Here is a 27,071-nt window from a genome sequence, read left to right as displayed (position 1 = left end):
TAACAAATGAGCAGGCTCTATCTTAATGTGATAAGGCTGGAGAAGAATCTGACACCCAGATTTAATGTATTTGTTGAAGACAAGTGGCACACTAATGGAAAACAACACCCCTCATTTCAAGTCTTCCTAATCATTTACTGCAAAATCAATCTGACATTGATTTACGCATAAAATCTCTCTACTCCCTTCCATGACTCAAATAATAATAACTAAAAGAAGAAAACAATAAAGAGAAGGTACTTAGGAAGTTCAGCCATCAGTCCATCACACCTTTTCAAAATATTTGATTTCGTATTCCAGGATGATGCCATTAGGTCGATCTGGCTCCTGCCAGGAAAGAGAGATGCTATTTTTAGTTATCTTCCCTTTCTTCACAGTACTGACTGGAGAAGGTGCTGCAAGACAGGAGAAAAACAGAACAGAAAACTATTGTTAGTAAGATGGTCTACCTCAACCAAAGTCAAACACGTCAGCACATCCTCGAATGCAAAACAATCCTTTGCTGCTGCAGATCAGTGAGGTCTGGTTTTACCTCAGTGATATTTTCCCATTTTTAACAGTTGGACTTGCACAGATTTGCAGTAGCATAACCAACAAGGCAAAGTAATAATATGAACCACTATCACAGCTTACACATCAGCCCTGTCTTTTCAACAAATTTTCAAACACATCAGCTCCACAACTTCTCTTTTCAAATGTGTCAGGGGTCTGTCTTATCAGAATTACATATTGATTATGTTTTGCTTTCTTTTGCCTGCCCTCAAGGCATATATTTTTCAGTAGACCTTAGATTACATAGGTTCCTTAACTATTTTTGGATTTTAAGTAGTTTAAGCCTAGGCATCCTTACAGACCCCTTCTTCCAGAAGCAAGGAATACTACAACCTTTATAATTCAATTGCTCTCCATAAATACCACTGGGGTGTTACAGCTCCCATGGTGATGTTAATTCCTTGCAAATGGCAAAAGATTTTAATGGCAATCACAGTTCAGAAATTTGCAGTGTGCTTGGGGAAGCCACAGCATGAGAGCAGCCATACCAGCTCTGCTCATTATTTTAAGATGCAGCCCTGAAAGGTTATCTGCCCTGTGTAGCATGCGTGCATCAGAAACAGGCTTGATCCTTTGTATTCAGTCTGATGTCTACAGAGACTTTTTAAAGTTGTGGTTGCTGCCACCCCTGCCAGCTCTCTAGCAAAAGTTGCTATGGGCAATGCAACCCTAACACCACAGGTATTTCATGCCAGTGATTAGAAAACAACACCAAGTGAAAAGAAAAGGGGACGGAAGAAATTCACAGTTTCCTATTTGCAGGGCCAAAATCAGCTTCTCCAGAGATAAAAACAGGCCATGCCTGGATGAGGAACTTTAACTCACCCTCCACACAGGCCAGCTCCTGCTGGATGACAGGGGGCCTGAGAAGACCCATGGCAAAGACTTTTGTGGCCATATGCGGAACGGAATGCAAAAAGCAGCAGCAAACTATCACATTTCATGTTCCAAAATGTATGTGGAACTACAGAAAAAAATTCCTTCTATATGCAGGACTAGCTAATTATCTTGACACTATAAAAAAACCCCAACCCATTAAGTAAAATAAAGACAATACATTAATTTTTAAGCTAAAAAGTAAGGGAAGAGCTCCAGACAATTATTCTTGGACTGAAGGCTAGCAGCAAGACTTCTCTGTTATAGCAAGTTCCAGTCCTGCTTCAGCTGTAGTTTTTTACACTCCTGTTTACTTTTCCCACTTGGCTCTTGAAGGATCCTGAAAGGTGTTGGCTATTTCCATACTGTTTTCTGCTGAAGAGCTGGCGTCAAGATGTACAGATAGTGTTTGCCTTTAACTGTGCACCCACCATTGTGTTCACAACTTCTCCACTGAGCGAGTAAAAACTAAAATTTGATTTGAATGATGATCATGTTATTTATGCAGGCACTGCATGGTGATCACCAAAAATTTTTCATCTGCAAGTCGCCTCCCTGACTGATGTCTTCTACAAGTTTTTTGGTTATGTGAAGGCAAATAACAACCTAAATACAAACTGCTAATCTTGTAAAGGAATTTCTGTCCATCAGTTCAGGTGCCTAAATGTGTGCTGCGCATACATGTGCACAGCAAGCTGAATTGTGCATATAAGATAGGACCCGTGCTCATGTGTATGGTCAGGTATATCAGCTCAGAGAAGACACAGTTAGTAGTGAGCTCCATTAAAATAGAATGAAGGCCCTGCTGATGCAAGTAAGCTACATAGTTTTTAGGGGCATTAGATAACAAGCCTCGCTGTGTTGTGATAGTGCAAAGTAAAAGGAGATTTTACAATCCTCATTAAATAGATGATACTGATCACTTATCATGAGCCACTGAGATGCTACCACATACAGGGAGGAGCCATCAAAGTACTCAAGAAAAGGCACCTGTGCCTTCTGGGACTGATCTCCAATGCCCTCAAATCCCTGCAATGCCTATCCTATGCTTACAGAGCTGGCAGCAGAGGTCTGGCAAGATAGAGAACATCAGTGCTGAGCATTAAACCATTTTAAACTCCTATTAGCAAAAGTAGACTTGAGAAGAGCAGTGAGGGGAGACCTCAGCCCTCCCTGCTATTGAATGCTTCTCAGGAAGGTGAAAATAATGCAATTCCCAGTATCAAAATCTCCTGATCAAATAGTGGATTTTTCATCTACTTTATTGAGGTTTCCTGAAGTGTTTATAGGACTGAGGCTTACAAGTGCTTTACAGCCAAGAAAACAATATAAGTGCTCCCAAACTCTGCTGCAAAACCTTTCCCTAGGAGATTCAGGGCAGTTTAGCTCTCCTTTACATGCACCTGCACCATACAACACAAAATGCACCACCAGCTACCCAAACACACCCATTAAACTTCCTACATCCCTAAACCAGAGCATTCCCTTTTAAAAGCATGTGCAAAAAGCTTGGCTAGTAAGCAGCTTCATGGACTTAAATCTCTGGGTGTGCAAGTCTGTAAAATGTTCAATTGTGGCTCACAGAATGCTCTGCTCTACTGGGAAATGGATGGAAGATAAGAAACTGAGTAACCTAACACTCGAAGTAAATTAGAAGAGGAGTAACCATATCCTTTTTGAATCTCCTTCAAAAGAAGTGTTAAAGTGTAACTGTGAGATAAAGGCAAATTAAGTAAATTCAATAAATCCCAGTGGTGCTGGCATGATACAGCAACTACTCTGCATTCTCAATGCACAGAGCTTACGATTCTCTGAAGTGAAGGAAGGAAGGTATAAGTATTTTAGAGTTTTCTTTGTAAAAAAAAAATGTAATTCAATCCAGGCAAATGGACAAAGTCTGCAATCATTCCATCTTAAAAGCCTGCAACTGGATACTGTGCTATATGATCTCAGAAAAATTAAAGGATTACTTAAGACTTGCTTTTCAAAGGTCACTGCTTTTGCAAGGGCAGCATCCTCTTAATAGAAAGAAGTCAAACCACAGAGCCCTTCCATTTGGAGTACAACACGTAAAAAAATTCATGTAAGAGTCAAGATACATAAAGCTGTAATATCTCATGTTTCTTATGTAAGCAGACAGAAGCCTTGTTCAAATCCCTGCCTTGACACAACAAAATGTGGATGTACATTGTGAATTGTTCATGTTCTGCATGTATGCATTAATTTCTCTACCACACAGTCAAGATCAAAGAGGGTTATTACATCATTTATGTTTATGTTTGCCATTTATGAAAACAGCCATGCATGTGATGAAAGCAAACAGAAGATGTAACAAAGTGTGAAATTGCCAATGTACATTTCTGCTTTCCTGAGACAAAAAATTTATCAGGAAGCAAAGAAAAGCACAGAAAATGGATTCTTCCTTTTTTTCTTTTTTTTCTTGTTCTGTTTCTAACATTTCTTGAGAAGAGGAAGGGGACATACCAAATAAAAATATTAAAGTTTCCAAATAAGACGCATCATTACTCACATCTGAATAACTACAGAAAATTATTTTATGAGGAACAGACATTTTAAGACATTGTTCCTCTGCAAGCTTTGATAATGACACTAGCACTGAATTAGCCATCTAGGCACCAAAGGCCGTATTTACTACATACTGTGCTGTGTCCCACTAATATCTAACATACAATAATGCTTAGTGGAATAAAATGCTGATTATATTTTAGGAGAAACTAATGTTATCAGGTGAACAACCACTTTACCAAGACAAAGCAAATCCAGTTTCTACTTTTCATGTTCTATCTAATGCTCTCTCCAGGCCAATTACTTTTGCCTTGGTATTTTTCACTCTGGCAGAAACAACAGCAAATGGCTCCCCATCTCACTCAGTCCCAAAGCCATAATCTTTACCTGTTATCATATAACCAAACAGTTATAATTAATGCATCTAATAAAACCAGATATAATTAAAGAAAATAAAACCTCTATTAGAAGAGTAATCACAAGACAAGTAACTCTGGTTTCACTTCAAAAGCCTGGTATATTGTAATTTTTTAATCAGTTTCTAATTTTTTTTCTCAGGCCTTCGATGAGTTCAGAGTTTGAAGCAAGACTTGCCTTGTTCACCAAGTCACACTAAAGGCATTGCAAAATTGCAGGTGGCTTCAAGCAGTAGGTTAATTAAAAAAAAAAGACATATTAATTGAAATAGAAGCATTGCATGGGGAAGGGAAAAAAAGGCTTTCACTGTATTATCTCTTTGCATTTCTACGTAGGAAATTTTAGGGCACCTTGACACCCAGTGGCTTCCTTAAGGGTACTTTTACTATGAATATTACACCTGGGTCAGAACTTAGAATTTAAGTCTTTTGTGCTGCAATTTTTCATATCCCAAAGTGTACTCAAGTTTGTCTGATAATGGATTTCAAAACTCTTTGTCCCTTGAGATCAAAGAGCTGCAAACCATGCCTGGCTAGTTAAGCAAACAGGCTGGGCCCCAAGTTTGCAGGTGCTTGCAAATGTTTTTGAAAACTGAGTCTGGGGAATGAAAGGTCCTTGTACTAAGTAGCATTAAATGTCACTTCTATTCTAGTTGAGATCTTTCATGGAATTTCAATCCTGCACAGGCCCTAAACAAGGCAAAGAGGTAAATTTTAGCCAAAGAATTAGGTTAAATCCAAACACTTTGCCAAGTAGGAGCCAAACCCTAAAACATTTTTCATAGATGGAGATCATCTTCTTTTGAATAATTCCTCAAGGTATCTCTTGTGTAGATGCAGGGATTTCATGTTAGGCCTTTTCATGCATCAAATATCAAAATGAGAACACAATCTTCAAATTGCTTTGGCAATGAATATAGAATATTTCTTCACAACTTCTATGTCCCAATATGAACTCCTGAGGTGCCAGGTCTTGGATCTCTTTGCAGTCTAAATGGACATTTTGAATGCCTCTGAAACCTGAGATGCCCTTACCTTGAAACAAAATAGGTCAAACAAGAGAGGGGAACCCATCTGAAGCACTCCATGACCTTGACAGAAGGCAGGGCCCAATTTTTGTAATATGAATCCATGACTGACCCTAGCAACCAGATCTATCTCATTTGAAAATGGGTGATCTTTTAGGTGGCTCCCATCCAGGTTCCAGTAAGATTCAACACAGCTCTTCAAGGACATGACATGACACCAGGACATGACTTGACACCCAAGCTGGTCATGGCCAAGATGCTCCCAAGACCTTGCTGCCTCTCGGCTGGACAGAAGGTTGGGTTTGTGAAAAGTGAAACCCAAATTGGTGCCTGATTGTGTTGAAGAGCCCGTTCCTTCTTTGACAAAAGATTTTAACTTCTCTCTAGGCTTCTAATCCTTGGACCTAAGATACCAGAAAAGTACCTTTGCTAAAGGCAAAGAGAGCAGTAGGGATACTTGGGTTTTGTGGATACTATTAACCCAATACTTTTATTTACCAGCACTCTCACTACAGAGAAGTAATCTTGTGTTGGCAAATACAAACCAAAAAAAATCACCTTCAATTCATACTCACATTAGAGAAATAACAAAAGTAATCTGCATGAAATTTGCATTAGCACAGGGATGATGTTTCATCTTTTACTTCTGATCTCTGTAACAGCTCAGGAGATCTGCCTGGATATGCACCAATGTGGTCTAAGGCCTCAAGATTACTGTGCCCCAATACTGTCTTCTTGCAGTAATTGAAGTATGTTTAGGGGAAGGAGAGGTGTGTGCACACTAAATTCAGTAATTCAAGGCTTTCTTTTCTCTGAGTTTCCCCTAAAGGAGTTTGCAAGAGAATCAGCAAAGAGAGAAAAGAGGAAACCACAGCAACAAGCTAAGGTCAACTGACCCATCCATAAGGACCTACTGCTTCTTATGGTAAATCTTTAGATGGACACTCAATGATATTTTGCTACTCCTGTAAAATGGTATTAAAAGAACAAATAGCAACAAACACCTTGCTGCATGTGAAAAATCACTACTGAAATTCTTTCTGCAATAATTTGTGTTATAAAAATGTATCTGTAAAATATTCTTTGTTAATACCCAATACTGATTATTGACATACAAATTATGAAAATATATATAGCTTTAAATAAAAACATACTGTTAATTGTGAGACAGCAGGACTCAACACATATTCCTCGAAGGACAGTAGATGCAACCAATGAAAGCTTTGCCATTTACAAAATATTTTGCCGTAACAAAATATTGCTAAGACTCTCCTACCTAAGTGCCTACCTTTGTGGAGGCAACCCAGGAAGGCATAGCAACATCCCACCTCAGGCATTCCTTTCTCTTAGTGACTGCATGAAAGTTTCCAAAATTCACCACTTACACCACAAAGCAAGCAATTAATTTCTAAAAAATCTACCATAAGGAAGTTACTTTGTGTCAGGGCTACCATATATTAGAACTGCAACAGGATTACAAGCAGAGCCTAAAGACACCACAACAATCTAGGCACTAAACTATAGAGCCTTTGGGGTAAGACTGCCTTGTCATTCCTCGTGCGCATATCACCCTATGTAGAACAGAGCCAGAATATTTAAGGATATCTAAATTATATCACTGCCATCTCAAAGAAACACATAACCTTTGGCAAGGCTCTTAAAAGTACATGGATTACAAAAAAAGTACATGGATTAAAAAAAAAAATTGGATTCTTGCCATTTGTCTTCTAGTTACAGAGTTGCATAGACACGCTCTTGGCTCTTGCCTACCATGGATGTGAGATGTGTACTCTTAAAGAATGGAAGCTGCCTGCAGATCCAAAAAACTTGCAGGCATGAGGCCTGGGGAAAACATGACCAATATCACAAGAGAAAATTGAGTAATATTGAGCGCAAACATCTCAAAGCAGGGAAAATATTACCTCCAGCTTGTTCATCAACAAACACATTCAAGTCCTTAGCAGGAATATTGGTATACAACAGTTTTAAGGAATTTTAAGGACTCTGTATAATGAAGGCTTCAAAGGGCACGATCTGCAACATCAATCAAGGTAGTTTTTTTCTCTTGAAACCTGGAGGCTCGCAAACACTCAATTGGTCTTTTGCAGGGTGCTAAGTCCCATTTATACAGCTACTGGCTGTTTAGAAAAAATACTTTTTAAAAGTGGCCTGGCAAGACTGGCCCTGACCATAGCTCATTGCTTGAGAAACATTTTTTTCAATTTCCAAAGTCCTAACACACATTCATTTGTATTTACAGCAGCATCAGCCCTGTGTCCTGCACAGCCAGCTCCTATTAAGCTGCAATCTATTGTGATCCTCGGAAGGGAGAGGGAGACATTAGGGCATCACAGGTTGCCTGGGCTCAGGAAAAAGAGGCATCCCTGATGTCCCTAGCAGGTACTTGCACTCAAGGCCAATGTGTATCTGAGACAAATATTTGTTGGAGCAGGGAAGAGAGGCATGAAGAAATATCTTCCTAGAGGGTTCAGATCCACAGGAAATTCCAATACTTGATTTTGTTTTTCTAGCGCCTCTGGAAATCAAGATAGTAAGTTTTTCTGAAAGCTGGGCAAAAGTTTGTGGTTAAGACCAGAGCCAGATTTCTTCACACCACAGAAAAGCTGTAATTTCCCTATATTCCATTAGTGGTTTATTTGTGAAGCCTAAGAATAAATACTATTGACTTACAAGACTCTCATAAATTCACTCCTAGCGAGGTGACAGCTCTGATCCACCAAAGCATTTTTGGAAAATGTTTAATTTTAAGTGCATGAGCACTACCACTACTTTCAGCATTTTGCTGGATCATAGCCACAGGACTCAGCATTTTGCTGTAGAATTCTCATTATTGAGCACATTTATCAGACTAGCTTCCACCACGCTTACCACGGAGTGCCTTCCTTATCTTTAGTAGCCTAATATTTGATTTGCATTTAAGCAAAAACTACCTTTTAAAAAACCACATGTCATTAAGAACAAAACAAAGCCAAACCACAGCTACTGACCTAAATGTAAAGTGTGTGTGTTCCTGCTCCCTACCACCACACCTTCTTAATTCCTAAATTGGCTCTTTTCTTTGTACAAGACTTGCTGCGTCCTTTTTCTCACTGTTATCAAACTCTAAACCCTGCAAATTCATGGACCATTTTTAAACTGCGTGGGAAATTTCCTTCTCTACCAAGCCTGCCACTCTGTGTGATACAACGAGTCTTGCTGATGAATTCTAACATTAAAGCCAAATTACTACACACTCTAGTGAAATCAAGGACAGGCAAATTAATTCCTTACATTTCCACTTGAAGAACAGCTACTGAAAGGTGCATCAGGTCAGAGGGAAGAAGAGGCAAAGTTCTTAACTCCCACTGTAGCTTGTTTTGGATTTCCTGTGGTATTTGGTCCCTCTGAATGCCACCACTGTTCTTACATCACCTCTCATTCAGAAATGGGAGAAAAGCACGAGCCCACCAGTTGTCACAGGACCCTGAGCTGTTTACAGCTTTGCTGAACCACAGTCCAGACCTCTTCCATAAATGAATTCCCCAATGAAGACTGGAAGGCTTGAAATAAAATTCTTAAAAACAAAAAATAATGTATTGAATAGGTAATACTAGATCAAACCCCTATATCAGTAAAACCTCAAAATTACTAGAGCTGAAATGGAAAGGTGTATGTACCTGTGATTATATATAAACCTCGGTTTGAGACTGACAGTGGCTTTTTTGGATCAGAGCAAAGGCTGCCTAGGCTCCTACTATTTTTAAAGGAAATGGCAGACAAATTAAAAAATCTAACAGATCTCATCCTTGCTGCCAACTCAGTTATCATGCCCAGTCTTTAGCATGGGAACTGTTAGTCCTAAAATCTCAGGTTCCAAACACTGAGATGAAGCTAACCACAAAGTCAGCACACAAATCCAAGTTTTATTACAGGTGCTTGGGAAAACACCTCTTAGTACTATGAAGGGAAATTTGTGTACCTTCAGCTTCCTAAAGGGTAACCTCTGCAGTGTGAAATACTGGAGCATGCAATGTCCCTTTGGAAGGAAGGAACAAAATGCAGTTTCACAGAATCATAAAATGGTCTGAGTGGGAAGAGACCTTAAAGATCATCAGTTCCAATGCTGATGCCATGGGCAGGGACACTTTCCAATAGATCGTGTTACCTAGAGCCTCATCAAGCCAAGCCTTGAACACTTGTGCAATCACAACTTCTCTGGGCAGCCTGTGCCAGCGCCTCAAAACCACATCCTCACTGTAAAAAAGCTTTTTCCTTATATCAAGTCTGAATCTACCCTCTTGTAGTCTAAAGCCATTAACACTTGTCCTATCCTTACAGGCCCTTGTAAAAGTCCCTCTCCAGCTTTCTTGTAGGCCCCCCTTGGGCACTGGATGGTGCTGTAAGGTCTTACCAGAGATCTTCTCTTGCTGGCTCCATCAAACTGGTAAGAATGGGATGAACTGAATTTCTTCTCCCCTTCAAGTCAGCAAATTGTGACCTCCCTGTGCACCCTCCCACATAAACTGTCATGCCATGCCCTGTTTCCCCTCCTGGTCACTTGTAGCTCTCTATGGGGCTGCTCTTTTTGGCAGTGGGTACTCCTAATCCTGCCCACTCATTAGCCACTCCTATACAAGCTGTGAGCTTCTGGTGAGTCTTGGCAATCCTTGGGGGTTGTGCTGGTTGCACATGTAAGGGGGGAGGGGTGGAGCTGCCTGAGGGAAGCTCCATGAGGCCGGGGAACGGAGGGGCTGTCCTGTATCTGGGGGCTTCCCCTGTGAGCTGCGGGGACCAATCGGAGAGCTGATTTAGTAGTGGACAGCTCGGGAAACCAATTATTTCGCTTTCACAAATCACTTTGGATTAAGTTAACTTGCTCTTTTGGCTTCCAGCTCCCGGAAGGTGAGGTGGCTCTAGCCGAGGCCCCCGGCCTGGCTTCGGGCTCAGCCTTGGCCTCGGGCCCGGCACCCCGGCCCCAGCTCGGCACCCTGGCCCAGCACCGGCTCTGCAGGGAGCCCTTGGCCCGTCCATGGCTCGGCCTCGGCCCTGGCGGCCCCGGCACCGTGTGGCCCCTGGCTCCGTGCGGCTTTTCGGCTCAGCTCAGCTCTGCTCTCCTCCCCTCTCCACGTGGCGTGGCCGAGCGGGGGGATGAGGCAGCCACCAAAGGCTCTCCCTCCCCACCCACCCCGTTCTGAGAAGAGAGGCCCCAGATGGTGCAGGTGGCTCAGAGTTTTGCCAGCAACAGCCTGGCCTGGCTTCTTCATGATCTGGATACAATTTTAGCTCTTTTTAATGCCTGGATAAGATTCTCGATCTCCTGAGCTCCCCTGAATGAGAAGAAATAAAGCACGGAGACTACAGAGGTCAGCAGAATGAAGATAAAGGTCCTCGTGGGAAGAGATTGCAAAGATTAAACTGATAAGTAGCTGAAAACCTTTTTTTGTGGGCTAAGAGGACTGTGATTATATTAAAATTCCTTTAAACTGTGAAATATACTTGGGGAGGTTTGGGTGCTTGAAAAGACTTTTTGCCTTGGAGAAATGGAGCTCTCTGTTTTGGGACTGGAATATAGACAGAGACATCTGATAGATAAGGAGATAAAGAGAATTTTGTTTTTCAGCAGCCTGCCTTTAAAAGTAGTACCCCATGTGTGCATAATAACCCACAAAACAGCTCTGAAAGGACTGTGAGATGGGAGGAGAGTCATAATCTGCAATATTTTCCTGGGCAGATGTAGATTGTGAAGGTGAAGACACTCCCTAAGCCTAAACCAAAAAAGGAACTTTTCTCTCTAAAGTGAACTGAAATGATTATTTAAGTAGATCACTGACTGAAGTGTTCTCTGTATGTTGTTGTTAAGGAATGTGGAATGAAGGAAAGGGGAGGAGGGAACAATCTAGGAATCTTATTCTGAATTCTTTTTTGTGTTATTAATAAATTTCTTCTTGTACCTTTTTAAGTTTTGAGCCTGCTTTGTATCTACTCCTAAATCCTATCTCTAAAAGAAATTAAATGTATTAAAATTGGCAAACTCAAGTCACACCGTGACAGGGGTGTCCCTGGCTCAGTAAACCTTCCTATGTCTTGATGTCCTGCTTTGCAATGGAATGCATGTTGTCCATGCTGTTTGCTTTGGCAAGTCCTCAATCCAGGGGTTCCAGTAGGCAAAGTCCTATCAGGTCCTTGAAGAGAAGGAAGAAGTACTTGAGGGATCTCCGTGCTGTGCCTGTTTTGAATATTAGGAAAAACACAGTTCACTTTTATGGAACCCAAGAGGGAACTGGAGAAATCCCACAAGTTAAGAAAGCTATGAACAGACTATTGTGTCCTGGGGAAAAGGAGACTGAAAGAGAACATGAGTCTCCAAATAAGTAAAAGGCTTCTGCTCTGGAGCAAGACAAGCATAGTTTTAAATTTAGGAGCAGCTTTCTAAGAACAAAAGTAATGAAGCACTGGGAAAAAAAAAACCAAAACCACCTAGTAAACCTGTGGCATGTGTGGAGGTTTTAAAGCAGGTTAGATGAGCACATCCTGAGATCCTTCCAGACACATGGCTCTACACAGACACCTGGCTATCACAAGATAAGTGATAAAAATAAAAAAGATCTTGAAACGCAGAGGTCCAAGAACCATAATTTTAGTGCCATTTACCAGCTGGCTCATTTGTGCCAGAGGACATTACAGAAAAATCTAAATTACTGAAAGTGGCTGGTTACACAAAAGGATGGCACAGGGATAAAAGCATCAGACCAGAGGAAACAATACTCTGCTTTCCGGCTCTGCCAGAGACTCCCAGCGCGACCATGGGCAAGTCACTTCATCTTTCCTTGCTGTTATTTGTGCAATGAAGACAACAATAATTCCTTTATCTGTATAGACTTGAGGGGCAGGAACTAACTATCCAGGTGCTGCCAGCACAATCTTTGCTTTGGCCCGCAGGCACTGCTGTAAGGCAAATAAAGAAAAGAAGAAATACCTGCAAGCATTACTCCTGACAGCTGGCTTCTTCTATTTAAATCACAAGAAACTTGTGATATCACACTGAGCTCAAACATGGAACAAAACCCCCATGTGAGTGACAGAGAGGAAAATTGTGGGGAAATTTGGGGCAAAGGCTTGTTTTTATAATTTAATAACTTTCTCCAACTTCTGTTTCCAAGTACAAGCACTAGTTCTATGCTTAAAGACAAGCACTGTGCAAAATTGTTTTGCTGAGGCAAAACTGCAGAAATCATGACCGAGCAACACAAGCTTAGGATGAACATCAACCTTTGAAACAGGATAAATGCAGCTGCATATGAAAGCATGGCTTTTGACTCTCGCACCCTGCACAGGCATAACTTTTCTGCAGGAAGCAAATCCAGACTCTTCTGAGAAAATATAGCAGGCTTTTTCAGTCCATTTAGTTTCTGAAGGTGTTGATAAGGATTTAGAGACAATCTCAAGAATATGCCAGAACATTTCTAACATGAAAACCGAATTTATGGACTGTTTCAAATAGTAGCTGCACATGCACTCTCTAAAGTATCCTGAGGCTTTGGTGACATTGTCTCATTCGTCCCATGACATTGTAGAAAGATGAAGGAAAGACAAGTTTCACTGCATCCAGTGAAACTGGATTCCTCTTTGGGCTCACAACCACTATAACAGGACCAAAGATTTGGTTTTGGCAAGTTCTCATACTGGTCACTTGCTTCCCTTCAGCTTTGTGAATGTTAGAAGAGAAAAGGGCATTTCAACATCAGTCACTGAGGGGTTTCTTGGCTCTCTTCTCCAACTTGGACCAGGGAATGACTTGGATAGACCTAAGGAATTGCTCTAGTCCTTCCAACTCTCTCATCATCTTTATTCAGTGTATGGACTAGACCACTAAAAACTTTACTGAGGAATTAAAATACATATATGCATGTCTTCATAGATGCAATACATAAAATGCTTCCCTGTTTGGTATCACTCTGCATATTTGTCACTCTCCTTTGACCAACCCTAATGCTGCAAATACTCATTTCATCTTGGCTGAAATTGTGCCTTGAAGATGTCTGAAAGTAGCCCAAACAGCAGATGACAGGATGGGGTGGCTGCTAGAGCTCACTGCACAAATACCAGCTGCTCACAGCCATTTGCATGACATTAGCTCCCACTTGCTCCTGGAAAAAAGCAGCTCACAGTACCACTGAGAACTACCCTCTCAGTACAGATGGGAGTTCATGGAGATTTCCTTCAGATGATGCCTTGAGTCATCCACAGGGGTATCATCTCAACATCAGACATGTACAACAGTTTGCATGGGCTCAGGCTGCTTAGATTGAAGAGACAGAAATCAAACTACATGGGTTCTCCACTATTCTCTTCCCAGGATGTTGCCTATTATCATGACTCTTTCTCCCTAAATGTTCCCTGCATAAATGTGAAATTATAACAGTAAGTGGCATTAAAAACATGAATGATGCATCAGACAAGATGATTAAATAACTATGTGTAGATTCTGAGGCATATCAGCTTCTCTGCCTTCTGACATGATAATTGATCATTCCTAATCTATAGCAGAAACAAAATCTAGATTACCTCTTCTCAAACAACTCAGCTTCTATTCTCCTTTTTTCATTCCCCCTTCCTCTCCCTCACACAAAGGGGAAACCCATTAACTAGCTCAAACTGGTTTTAATTCAGTGGTATTGAAAATGGGATCCTAGCAATGCATGTAATTGATGCCATTTCACAGGACTGCCTTCCAAGGAGCAGCAAAGGTGAAGCATTCACATTATCAAGGTCACTGCAGTGAATGCAAGAATAACAAAGACTTAGATTTGCATTAGGATTCAATTACAGTGAAGTATACAAATGTTGCTAGACTGCCCCCCAAAATGAGAAGTACTCTGAGAGAGCTATACACAGCAAAGCAGAATTAATAAAAAGAACAATATTTAAAAAGGTTTTGTTAAAACCCTATACAAATACAGTGGACTCAAATAGAATGTTTTTTTTATGTTCATTTAACTTGAATTTGTAAATTTATAGGCAGCAGGTAAAGCAAGATAATTTAAAATCAATATATCTAGGTCTTAAGGCCAAAAGAGATCATTTAGTCCTCTCAGAAAACACCAATGACTTTTCATCTTCCTTTTCATCAATAACAATTCACTCCTGAGGGCAGATTACAGAACTTCACCACGGAGTGACTTGCTACTCCATTGTGCCACTTTGTTAAAAATATAAAACATTTTAAGAGATAAGTGAAGTTTGTTCTAGAAATTAGTACTGAAGAAAAAAATATGGTAAAAAAAAAATCAATACAGCAGTTATGATCTGAGAGCATTAAAAAGAAAAGGACACTTTTAAATACAGATATACACACATGCACACTTCCATAAGCCACACAGAAAAAAATGAAGAAGAGCCTTAAATAAGGATGTATGCTTCAAGTATATTTTTAAAAGCTCAATGTCCCTTGAAGACTGTGAGCAAATTTCCAAGCAATTTGGCAATATTTATCAGTTAATAAAAATTACAAAACCAGCCTGATTTTAAAAGGCTTGCAGACACTGAACTATCACATTTGATCAGTGAGAACTGTCACATGTATTTCTATGTTGTACAGGACTGTAGTGTAAGGAATTCAGCTCTGTGGATTAGCCTCCTATGGGCCTGTTTCTATCAGTGAAGAATGCATCTGAGGAAAAAAATAAATGTTGCCCAATGTTATCTACTTGAACCATCACATAGCTAAAAAAACAGAAAGAAAACTTCCATCCAGTCATTCAATTGCCAAGCAACTACTTGTAGAGACTGCTTACTTTGTGTGGTATTCAATCACTTCATTTACAGTACTCTAAAAAATTACTTAAGCCATTAATGCCTGTCTAACTTCTTGTGCATCACTCTGATAAGAACTTCATATTACTTACTTCTTTCTGCTGCTAAATGCTGATCACATAGGCCCATCTTACCTTGTATCCTGTATCTCAGGAAAGACACTGCTATCATCCTAACATGGTTTCCAGTAGCTGCTTACTCTGGTATCTGCTGCACAAATATGGACCACAGGTTCCCTCTGGATCACCAGGATGCTGCTCATTTTAAAGCTGCTTGAGCTAGTTGCATTCTCTTTTATTCTAAGACTATGGTCTTTAAAGTCTGGATGTGACATTTAAAAGGCCCAGTAAATGCCACATCCTCTCTCAACCATGAATGTTCTCTAACACAGCAGTGTATCATGATCTCAGTGATCTAATTTTCAAGATCATCTCTTTACTAACAAGACCCAGGATGGCCACTATGATAAAGCTCTGGGAACTCAAAAAAAATATCTCAGTCAGCGACTCAATAATAAATCTGGTGTTCTCTGCTTCATCTTTTCCTCAGTAAGCCATGTCAAATCATATACTACAATTATATACTGAATTACCTGGGCAAAAGGACTTTCAGAACATGGGGAAAGACACTGTATTGATAAAATAGCAAAAATCAAAATGATGGTACTTCCATGTACAGGATAATCTTGCTTCCTCAATATCCTGGGGAAAAAAATTATATTTAGAGTAAACATTTCTAGAGCCCAAAGAGAAACATAATAGCAGTTGTGAAGAGATCCAAAGAAGTAAGTGTGATGATCAAACCTGCCTGAGACATCAGGCCCTTCCTTGCATTTGTCTACATGAGAGGCTACTCACCGACTTCATCAAAAGTAGCTTCCATACAAGCAAGACAAGAATTTGATCCACTATGGGAAGACAAAATATAATATATCCCTCTAAGTACTGAATTAACCAACACAATTAATGAAACAGAAGACCACTTGGACCTATAGTCAGCTGCAGGATAATACGGAGAATATCTCCCCTTCCCTTTTGGCAGAAATCCTATTTAGGTGTTGTAATTCAGTCCTTCATCAGGAAGGACTCAGATGTACACCAAGATTCAATCCCTAACCCTGTATTCCCGTGTTAGAGCTTTAAAAAGTCAGGAAACCTGGGGACTAAAGGAAGGACACAAATAAATAAGTTGCCTTTATGTCTCCATCTTGAATCCAGTGAAGCATAGTGTCACTAGACCCTGGCGACTTTTGGTCTCCTCTTGGCCCTGCTTATGAACTTGGGAAAAAGCACTTCGCTCTTTTTTGCAGCCTATAAATGCAAATGCAGGAATGCTCACAAAGCACTACAAGGTTTGCAGTAACATCTACTGCAGCAGTTACACCCTCATCTTTGGTGGCAGCCTTAGGCCTGTGGCTGAAACAATCTCTCCCCTGAGATCTTATTTGCTCATCCCTTCCCAAATACATTTAATTAAGAAACCCTAAGTGATGAGTTTCTAGCTATGACTTTTTACTGAAAATCATCTTCTCTTGGCAAGTTATACCAATCTTATTCCTAGACACAACTTCCAGACATGCTTATTTCTGCAACATGCTGCTTCTACCTACACTTTCTTTGATGGGCTGACAAGGGAACATGTTTAATTCCCAGCAAGAATTTTCTCATTCAAAGTGACAGAGCCCTGTGACATATATCTGGGTTTACTTCAAGCCTTTTCTCAGAGGCTCCCAAGAGTCAAGGTTTCTCTCCTCCAATGCTGGCATGCAGAAATACCCTGCACAACAGAGCACAAATGGAACACTCCTTCCTCCTGGACCTGACTCCTTTATTTTTTTTTAATGTGTGTAAATAAAACATGCAGAGGTGAATATTGCAGACAGCAACAGGTAAACCTCTGGAAATGCACGAATATCAGGAACCCACAATATTATTGCAGCAGGGCTATGGAAACCATCTGGTGCCTCTCCAAGTGCTCTCCTACCACCTGATGTTACAAATGCTTGGATGATGGAAGCATCTCTGACAGGCTCTTAAGTCTCCTAAACTAGATTAATCTACATGCAGCATACAGCAAAGCTACAGATACTTCTTAATGGTCTGAAGTGCCAACTTCCATGATAAATATATGCATCCTATGTGCAATTATGCCTGCATCTTAATAGCACTGAGATGGCTGCAAGATACTAATTACCAAATAAGAATTTGGCAATTATACTCCATCTTACCTTCTGCTGACATAGCTACTTTTAAATAAATAAGGATTTGTTTTCAACATCGCCAAAGAAAGAGTAGTTTTCTCCTTTGCTTTGTACCAGCTTACGAAGTGTGATCATGGAATTAAAGAAGAGAAAAAAATTCCATTTGCTGAAGTACTGTCGCTGCTTCACTGAAGCCATTTCACTGCTGCTTAAGAAACGCTGTTAACCTTTTAAGTAATCAGGGGGAGGAACAATGTTACCTGAAACAAAAGCAATCTCACTAGATAATCCCTCCTATTCTCCAACAAGAATCTCAGTGTTTGTCATGAACTGAATGCAGACTTACCTTTACTTTAATTAATTACCAACACCACAAGATCCAAAGTATTGCCCGATTGTCTAACACTGATGTTGACAGACAAAACCTCTTACCTGCATCACCTGTGGAGATATCGGCAAACAGCTTGCACCACGAGTAAAGAGCACAGAGAAGCTTCTTTCTGAGCCATGTGAGAGGGATGTAATGAGAGAGCTGTGCCAGTGCCACTCAGACATAGAGGTACTGTCCTTGCAGTGAAGTCAGTGGCAAAGTCCCTGGTTTACTACAGTGCAGAGGGAATTAAGCCAGTGCTGAACAACTGATACATTTCCCCTTTGAGTGTTACCTCCTGACATAAAAATAAATGGGCATTGTGGTCATCTACAGAAGAAGCTGATTAGGTGAGATTATAGCAAGGATAATGCAAACCAGTCCAAACCATTCTATGATTCTAAACGTGAGAATCTGCAGTAATGTGAAAGGATGTGCTGATGACAGCAATATTTTTCCACTCTTCATGCAGCATGGAGACAAATATTATGATCTGTCTCTGTCTGCCTTTTCTGGAATGCCGTTTTATGACACAGTTAATGAATTAGCTAAAAAAAAAGAAAAAAAGGAAGAAAAGTAACAGTCCTCTATCACAGCAACTGCAAATCATCTTTGGAAGAGGAGTAACAGAGACCTGTGTTTGACCCCTTTATACCCATTTTGCTTGTGACGGGGGGAGGTGGAAGGGAACTTGGAGTAAACATCCAAAAATATGTGTGCGCAAATGATGCCATGATGTATGACTATCTTATTTACCCTGATCCTTAGCCATAGATTTATCACCATGCTCTTAACACATGCTGCACATTCTTCGTTCATCTTCTCACCCCTACTTTCCCTTCTAACTGGAACCCAATCTGTGAAATATAATTAAAACTCTCATAAATACTGCCAGCAAGTGCACCCTTTTTCATCCAAACAACTACTAACATCTTGGAGGAGACCTCATCAGCCTCTGATAGAATACAGACTAATGTATCTTCTCACACACCCCACTCAGGATGGGGAAGTCAATCTTTCCACCTTCCACATAATTAAAGTCATCCACATTATGTACTTTTCCTTCACCACTCTCTCCCCTTCTCTGACACATCTATTACCCTGTCATCAGCTGCTTTCCTTTCATCTAATTTATTCTGTTTCTAATCACTGAGCAAAATCCAGTCCTTCCAAGAAGACCTGGAGCAGTCCTAGGCATCAGCTCAGCACCAAGTTTCTTATATTACAAGACAGCACTTCCAACTCTCCTTTAAGAGGAATTATTTCCTGCAATCTATAGAGTTTATTCATGCCTGGGAGTAAAAAAAAAAAAATACCCTTTTCCATTCACAGTAAATGACTGAAACCTTAACAATGAAATTCAATGGTACTTCAAAGACTCCTATGGCCCCTAAAGGTTGTGCAAGGCAGCCTGGGGACTGAATAAAGTCCAGTTAACCCAACAGGTGGCTTCATTTGCTCTGTGAAAAATGGCTGCTTCTTCTCTTGGAGAGGAAAACACTCCTAGACTCAGCCAAACCTCAGCTGTACAACTGTCTGACTTGAGGCATCTCTAAAGTTTTCAAGCACCCTCATGACAAAGGGAGAAGGAGGCTGCTGTGAGAGCCAAAGTTCTCCTGCTAGGGCAAAGTGCACAGAACTTCCATGATCCACCAGTTCATGAGCCATGTGCATACCTTGTCCCCAGAATCATTACTTATATGAGGTAGAGTAGCTGGAGATGGAGACAGGGAAGCAGAAGACCTGATAGTTTCATACTTCAGATATTTGGATATTCTCCCATCCAATCCCTGGCACCCTTGGGCACCTGCCATAGGGACCAGGAAGCAGAGGGCTGTGTGACCCCAGAACCTGACACAGCCCTGTGCAGTGATTGCCCCTGGCTGGGAGGTTAAAAACTGGAAGAGAAGCAGAGAAACTGGGAGAAGCCCCTGAAATCTTTGCTAAAGTGCTCAAGAGGATAAACACAGTGCCGTGTCTTTAGCAGTTTATTACTGCTATCACTTGATTTTGTTAAGTGTTTTTTTCTCATCAGTGAACAGTTGCCAAGCCACTCCAAATACTATTACTGCCAGAGGCCAAATAAAACTCAACTGTATTTACTGAGCAGGTAGCAATTGCTCTCTTGCTAGATACCAAATCAAAATGATCAGGATTTTAGTTACATTTAATCACCTGGGCACTGGAATTTGTAACAGCTTGGAATGTCACATTATTAAGAGCTCCCTTTCTAGCAGACAAAGCGCAGTTCACCAACCAGATGAATGGAATGCAACACTTTGCACTCAGCTGGCCTTGGATCAAAGACTGTCTCTCCTGACAGAAGGTGCAAAAGAGGAAATGAGGAAATTTTCACTATTGCAAGCAATTAAGACTGGGAGCAAATGGGTCCCCTGCCACACTTTTCACCAAGCTATTCAGCACACTTTGGCTCACTGAAATACTCTGGATAAAACACTGTTGATTGACATTTCTATCTTGAAAGCTGCAGTGAAACTGAAACCTCAATAATACTGAAACCAATTCAGAAAAAGCACCCCAAACCCAACCGTCCATGTCCAGTGGACTCTGGAGAGCGTCTCTTTTCTGCTCTTAAGTTAGTTTGACAAACAGGTTAGGAAACACTTCCAATGCATCTTAGGGCTCCAGACCTATGGGAAAGATTCATCAGGGGCATGGAGCAGCAAGAACAGTCCTAGTCCTGCTGTGTGTCCTCTAGCATGTCACACCACACCTCCCTGCCTCAGTTCCCCCATCAATGAACCAGATGCCTGAAAAACCTCTCTGATGAAGACAACGAGTAAAATTATAGGCACTGAAATAGCAATTTACAGACAATAGGTATCCCTTGCAATGATGCTGTATCTATCAGATCTGCATAAAAGAAAGCTGAGCCAACTTGCATATATTTGCATAACAACCATGTATTTACCTTTCCAATTTTGTCCTAAATGAAGAATGGGACACTGTAAAAACTGAATTTAAATAGCAGTTCTCATTCACTGACCAATATCAGAAGATAGAGGAAGAGTGCAAGGCCACAACAGATGCACAAGTGTTACTAGAGCACAAACAATATTATCAACTGACTACTTTATGGGGGATTTGTTTTGCTTTATAGAGATTTTCTGCAGGGGTTGCAAACAGCACTCAAAGCCCTTAGGGCTATTTGACTGTGGTTAAGTCCCACTTGAAGCTTCAGCCAGCATGTAGCAGCAGAGGGTTTGGTGCAATACCTCTATGGAAAGCACCAGGCATTTTGCCCTTCATGCACACCCAGCTTTGCTAGTTGCTGTCTGCAGTTTTGGAAAAGATGGAAATGGGTCTGTGCCCTCATGTGCATCCTTACCCAGTCATCCTCCAGTTCCCTTCCATGTCCTTGCAGTGGCTGAGTTGCACCTGGGACAGAGTGATGTACAATAAATTAAATAACTCAGTCATTTCTGCAGTGATAGTCTTCCAGTTTACTGAACTGGGTGAGAGTATCTCTCTGTGGAAACTGTCATTGCATGACTAGGTGTTTAAAGGCTCAGATCCTAAGTCTCCAGCAAGGTCAGCAAACAATTTCATGCTCTTGGTGCCACCCCTCAGGAGAACAAGGCAGAACCACAGAGATTCATAGCTTAATGATCCAAGGCAGGAGCCCATTGTGGGGAAAGCAGAGCTCTGGAGATGACAGGATAATGGTGTGGTGCAGATCAGGCCCCCTGCTGAGCTTAGTCTTATAAACCACACTAACGCTGAACTGTGTGGAAGGCAACTCAGGAAATATAACAATTAATAATCTTCTTGGCCTAGCAGAACTTTCTCTCCTTGGATTGTGGCAGAAAGTTGGAAAGAAGCTATGAAGAAATGGCCTACAGGGTCCCATAAACCCTTGCAAACCGAAGGAGGGAGGGTAAACCCAGTATTCTGTTTTGACTTGATTGAACTTTGCTTCCTTTTATCTCATGTAGGGGCACAGAGCAAAGATGTACAAGTTTTGCACAGCAGGATGCAGAGCATGGCGGTCAATTGTGCTGTACATTCCCGGGAAGGCAGTAAGCAGTGCTAGCGCCCTCCGCTGGCGTTTCCCACCCAATCTTCCAAATTTGCTTTTGAGGCATTTTTCTCTCTCTGCAAAGCCCAGGGGCCAGACGCAAAAGGTCCCTTGTACCTGGCACACCCACCACCCTTGGCCAAAACCCATGGGGCAGGTTTTGTCAAATGTACAAGAGAATTTGCTATTATTTCCATGCATTTCCCCAGAGCAGTGCTCTCTCCAAGGTTTGCCAAAGCACTTAGAGGGTCAGCCCCTTCACACAAAGAACAGTGATTCACCCCATTTTGCTGCATTGCAGCAGAAAAACCCTCGCCCAGCACCACCACAGCCAGTGGGTGCCAGTGGGTGCATGGATTCATACAGGGCCTTTTGAACAAAGCCTGTATTTTTAGAAATTGTCAATACTGAAGAAACAGGAAAATAAACAAATAATAACACTTTCCTTCTGGTGATTTCTATTGTACTGATCTAACTGAAAATCTCATTCATTACTGCTTTGATCAGGACTGTTCCTCCAGGACCAGGAGGTGCAATAAGCATTCTGTCATGCTGGCAAAAGAGAACATCTGAAATGTGTTTTAATTAAAACCTTCCTACTCTTGAGCTTTTTGTAGTATTTGCATGTAGCTGAACTTTGGCCCAGCTACTGTGGAAGAAATATAATTTATTGCTGGGCTGTCTGTCATCTTAGTGCTACTCTCAGCACTTCAGATGGGAGAGCTCTCCACTCCCTGTCCCCATGTGCCCCCCACAGTAGGGAAAGAAAGGGCAGTAAGCTAGGAAAAAGTACTAGCCAGCCCTAAAACTTTATTACATTAGCCCTTTGAAAGAAATATAAGTGCCAGAAGTAGCATTTTGGAAATCTTTCAAGGAATGAGCAAGAGGTTTGCTGTTGAAATATATTGTAATAGCAACCACAACAGAAAATGTGGAAAAACATTCTAAGCCTCACTGAAACAACACTTCTTCAATGAGAAGCAATCTAGGGGGGAAAAGCATTTCAGCCTGATACTGTAAAATACAAACTAGTAACCTGTAATTCATGCACATTGAGAGCTGGAGCTCAGTTCTGATGCAACAAAATGCTTCCTGGGATACAGATGGCAGCCTGCTGTGTGGGTGCAGATACCAGGCACAGCAGCAATCAAAGGGAAAAAAAATCTGGCCATAAGAACAAATAAATATCACAGACTGCTTATTAAAGAAGGGTCATGCTTATGGCAAAAGAAACCAGACAGAATGAAAAAGGGACCAGAGAACTGCCAGGTGGCCTTGCAGCACAGAGAGCCACCCTCTTCAGATGTGGGCCCAGTTAGGCAGCGATTTGGCACAAGACCATGAAAAGTGAAAGGCACCCAAACTGTCTGAGCTTTACCCAGCTGTCACAGATGCCCACATAAAACAAGGGTGGGTAACCTCTATGTTCTGTCCAGCACGTGTTCATACACACAAATGCACACAGAATCACTAGGTTGCAAGAGACTTTCAAGATCATCTAGTCCAACCTATTCCCTAACACCTCAACTAAACCATGGCAACCTCAACTAAACCATGGCACACATACTTCCATGTATACACTTACACCTTCACACTTCTGCAAATTCATTTTATCAGCGTGATAAAATGGTACATGGGAAAGGAGAAATGCCCTGTGAAGTTGCTATACCCTGAGCAGTGTTTCTATAGCACAGCTCTCTGAATGCACAACTACTGAAATGCAAATGTTCAAACTCCTCTGTTTTCTCCACTGTCATATTTAACTTTTGAGGGAGATTAATATAAAGAGCTTACTTGGTTTGGTAAAGAAGCTGCAGCCAGAGAACAAGTGGGTTGTTTATTAAATGCCTGCAAGTCCATTGCTATTTCTCCACAGCACTGAAAGTATTTTTGTGTTCTTTTTTGTCTATGTTGGAGTCCTGATATCTTAAGAGTACTCTCAGACGTATCATTTATGCAGACTGTTAAAAATGTAAAACTCCAAATGTTAAAATCAGAGAAATAACATATCAAGCAATGGAATTATCAGCTTGCAGACTGAGATTAAAGAGCTGAATGGGACTTTATCAGCAGTGAAATTCAAAAGCAACATTCGAGGGGGGATCTATAAATTGATGTCATCTGAGCAGTGAAACCATTTCAGATGCTTTACTTTTGGTCTCTGCCAGGTACTGTGCTCAGCACTATACAAACAGAACTCCTTGGCCTTGAAGACTGTGTTTTAAGAGAATTAGAATCAGATTAGTATAAGATTACCTGGCAATCCTTTAAAAATATGCCAGCAAAATGAGAAACAAGATTTCAAACCATCTCTTATCACTCTTGTAATGTAACATAAGTATTGCCCTACAAAAACACAAGTTTCTCTAAAAACCTGGATTCGGATTGTCCAGTATCTGCTCCTTTATCCCAAGTCTGAGGCGATGTTGCTGGTGGGGATTCTGGTGGCTTGGGGATGTTACAGACCAGTGTAAATCCTGCTGGTTGCAGCATCTCAAGCCAAATATTTGGGCAGCTCTTTCTCCCTCACATCCATCTGCATGGCACCATGTGGGTGCAGTCCATGGATTCATTTTCCCCAGATATAACCCAGCATTTGCTTTTTGTACCTCATGTCTCATGAGTAGCACACTTTGAAGAAGACTAATTGCTTCACCACAAAGATGTTTGTTTCACTGCCACTGGGAGATGGTAAGAACTGCACCCTACTGTACAACACACAACAGTTGTCATCAGCTGAATCTCATCATGAGATCTTCAGCATATTTCGTTTCCCCTTTTTCAGGAGGTGGCTGGATACAGACAACTATTTCTTACTATTTATATTTTCATCTCTAAATAAGATATTTTCATTTCATGTCAGAATTGAAAGCTCTGTCTGTAGATGCAGGAAAATGGTTTTTATTTCATCTTTGAATGTCCTTATATATCAACCATGGGGCTGTCTCACATACTTCCAGAAAAAAAAAAAAAGACTTCTAACTAGAAGCCATATTGTAATTTGGGGATTTTTTTTTCATATTCCAAAGACTTGTCTCAGTATTCAAACATGTATTTCTAATATGTGAAATACAACAAAAAGACTTATAACAAACTATGAAAAAGTAGCAATTACTGATAGGGGAGTTATAAATAAAACTGTAAAATATTGATCTGATCCATAATTCATTTGGTAGCAGACACCCAGCCATCTGGGCTGGGGTGAACTCATGACTCTGGAATAGGACACTGGTTGAAGATTTTGCATTCAGTATAAATGCAGCCATCACCAAAAAACCCCCAAAAAATTCAAACAATAAACCTTTTGAAGAACATTGGCTTTCAGGTTTTACTTCGCCAGTGTGCTTGCTTTTTAAAACCTGCAATTGCATGCTCTGATTGCATGAGACCATGCATCAAAAATATACCAAAATACTTCTTGAAGCTGATTACCAGCATATTCATGGAACTTCAAAAATGAAATTATTCTCTTTTCGGCTGAGCCTTAATTGGCAGCTCAGCATGAATTTTCACATCTCCCTGGACATAAAGGGTGTTCACAGCCAGCAGAAAGATCCTGCAGCTAAAGGCAGTGCAGGGTGCACTCAGTTTTAAATAGAGACTACGGTCTTTGAGGCAGTACAGTTTACCTGCATATATTAAAATACCCCTATATTCACCCATCCCCATATGGAAAATATTCTTTTATTTTAAGAGTACCTTGTTCTTGGCTAAGTGCTGCAATACCTGGTTAACACACTGGAAGCCAGTGATGCATCTCTAAATGGCAGTGCTTTCCACAGAGATGGGTAATTGTAAACCTTAAAACATCTATTTATGCCACTAATAGCTCCTCTCTGGCCAGTGTGAATCTAAAGCAGAGTTTAAACTCCCAGACATACCAAATTCATAAAGGATTGCCTGCAGCTGTTAGAATTTTCTTAGAGTCCATAAAATAATTAGACAAATTCATGTGAGAAAAATCCATTAAGGGCTATAAAGCACAAAGAAGTGCCCCCCGGAGGCTGGACAGCGCTCTAAGGAAGCACTGGTATGTGTCTGCTTCCTGGTCTTAGCCCTTCTATGGTATCCACTAGTGACCACTGCTGGGAAGGGGGATGCAGCCTATTGGAACAAGTATGGTTACAACAGATGTTTAAAGGCAAGCTCTGCATAACATGCTCGTTGTGTAAAGCTTTTTCAGATCCTGGGCCAGCAGTTCTGGCTGAAAAGTAGAGCTGCAAGACCTGTGTGAGATGATGGAACATGCTGCCTCTATTGGAGCATCCCCTTGGAAATTTTCTGTTATTCCTGAAGAAAATAAGTAAACTGCTCCCTTCCCCATGCCAAACCAAACAAACCTGTGAAGACTTCAAAGTTGGAACAATCAGACCCTGAATGTTACAGCACTCGAACCTATCAGTTCCCAAAGGCAATCTCTGAAAATGTGGTTCCCATCTCTTGCCTCATTTTCTGATGTCTTCTTCCCAGACTGTGCACGACTGCAGTCTCTTGGTTTCAAGAGCGTGCACATACTGATGTAAGATTGCAGCAAGCTCTGCGTTGCAGGTTTCCCTTTCTAGATCACCCTTGCCTGCTTTTCAAAGCCTGTACACATCCTGACCTTCTCCCTTGCTCCCCTCCACTGCAGCATCCCAGCCTGCACAATTAGAGTGAAGACCATGGTTTTCAGCACACTTCCCTGCTCCATGAGCCTTCTAGCTGCTCCAAGCATCTAGCCATTTTTGGTCAAGTAACCTAGCCATGCCTCCCAGACCGCACTACAGGTTGCCAAGTTCTGTCCTCCAACACCTTTGCTTAAAAAGCACTGCTGCTCCACAGGATACAACTTCTATCTCTGGTTTGGCCTCAGGCACACAGATTCCTTGAGGCATTTGACACATTAATTTCTCCTCTGTTAGCAAGCACATCTGTATCTTCTCCTCCTTGCCCAGAGGGCTCAAAAACATCATAGAGGTCACAGAAGGGGATTGAACATTGGCTTCTGACTTTTCAAACAGAAAACAGGCAGGGGGTTTATTTAAAAACACACACAGAGAAGGTCTTTAAGTGCAAAGGAGTCTGTGGCATTTGGGATGCCAGCAGGAGAACTGCTCCACTCTCATACCCCCCACCTCCAGGCCAGTTCCATACCTGGAGCCATACTCAGCATGGGACTTGCTGATATCAAAAGCAAAAAAAATTGCTCAGCTGTTTAGGCTGGCTAAAAGTGAATACTCCTGCCAGGTTTTAAGTCTAAAAAGGTTTTTAA

The 27,071-nt window shown here is 41.1% G+C and overlaps 1 protein-coding gene across 7 annotated transcripts in view; it reads right to left on the bottom strand.

The window, feature by feature from the left end:
- EPHA5 (EPH receptor A5) overlaps positions 1-27,071 on the bottom strand; it is a 192,626-nt gene that overhangs the window by 47,851 nt on the left and 117,704 nt on the right. For all 7 annotated transcript variants that reach the window (XM_056490112.1, XM_056490113.1, XM_056490114.1 and 4 more), the window contains one exon: positions 271-395. In XM_056490112.1, coding sequence (XP_056346087.1) covers positions 271-395 — 125 coding nt within the window. The remainder of the gene's footprint in view (positions 1-270; positions 396-27,071) is intronic.

The sequence above is a fragment of the Oenanthe melanoleuca genome, chromosome 4 (assembly GCF_029582105.1).
Source record: "Oenanthe melanoleuca isolate GR-GAL-2019-014 chromosome 4, OMel1.0, whole genome shotgun sequence".
Classification (NCBI taxonomy): Eukaryota; Metazoa; Chordata; class Aves; order Passeriformes; family Muscicapidae; genus Oenanthe; species Oenanthe melanoleuca.
This window is presented reverse-complemented; position numbering and strand designations above follow the sequence as displayed.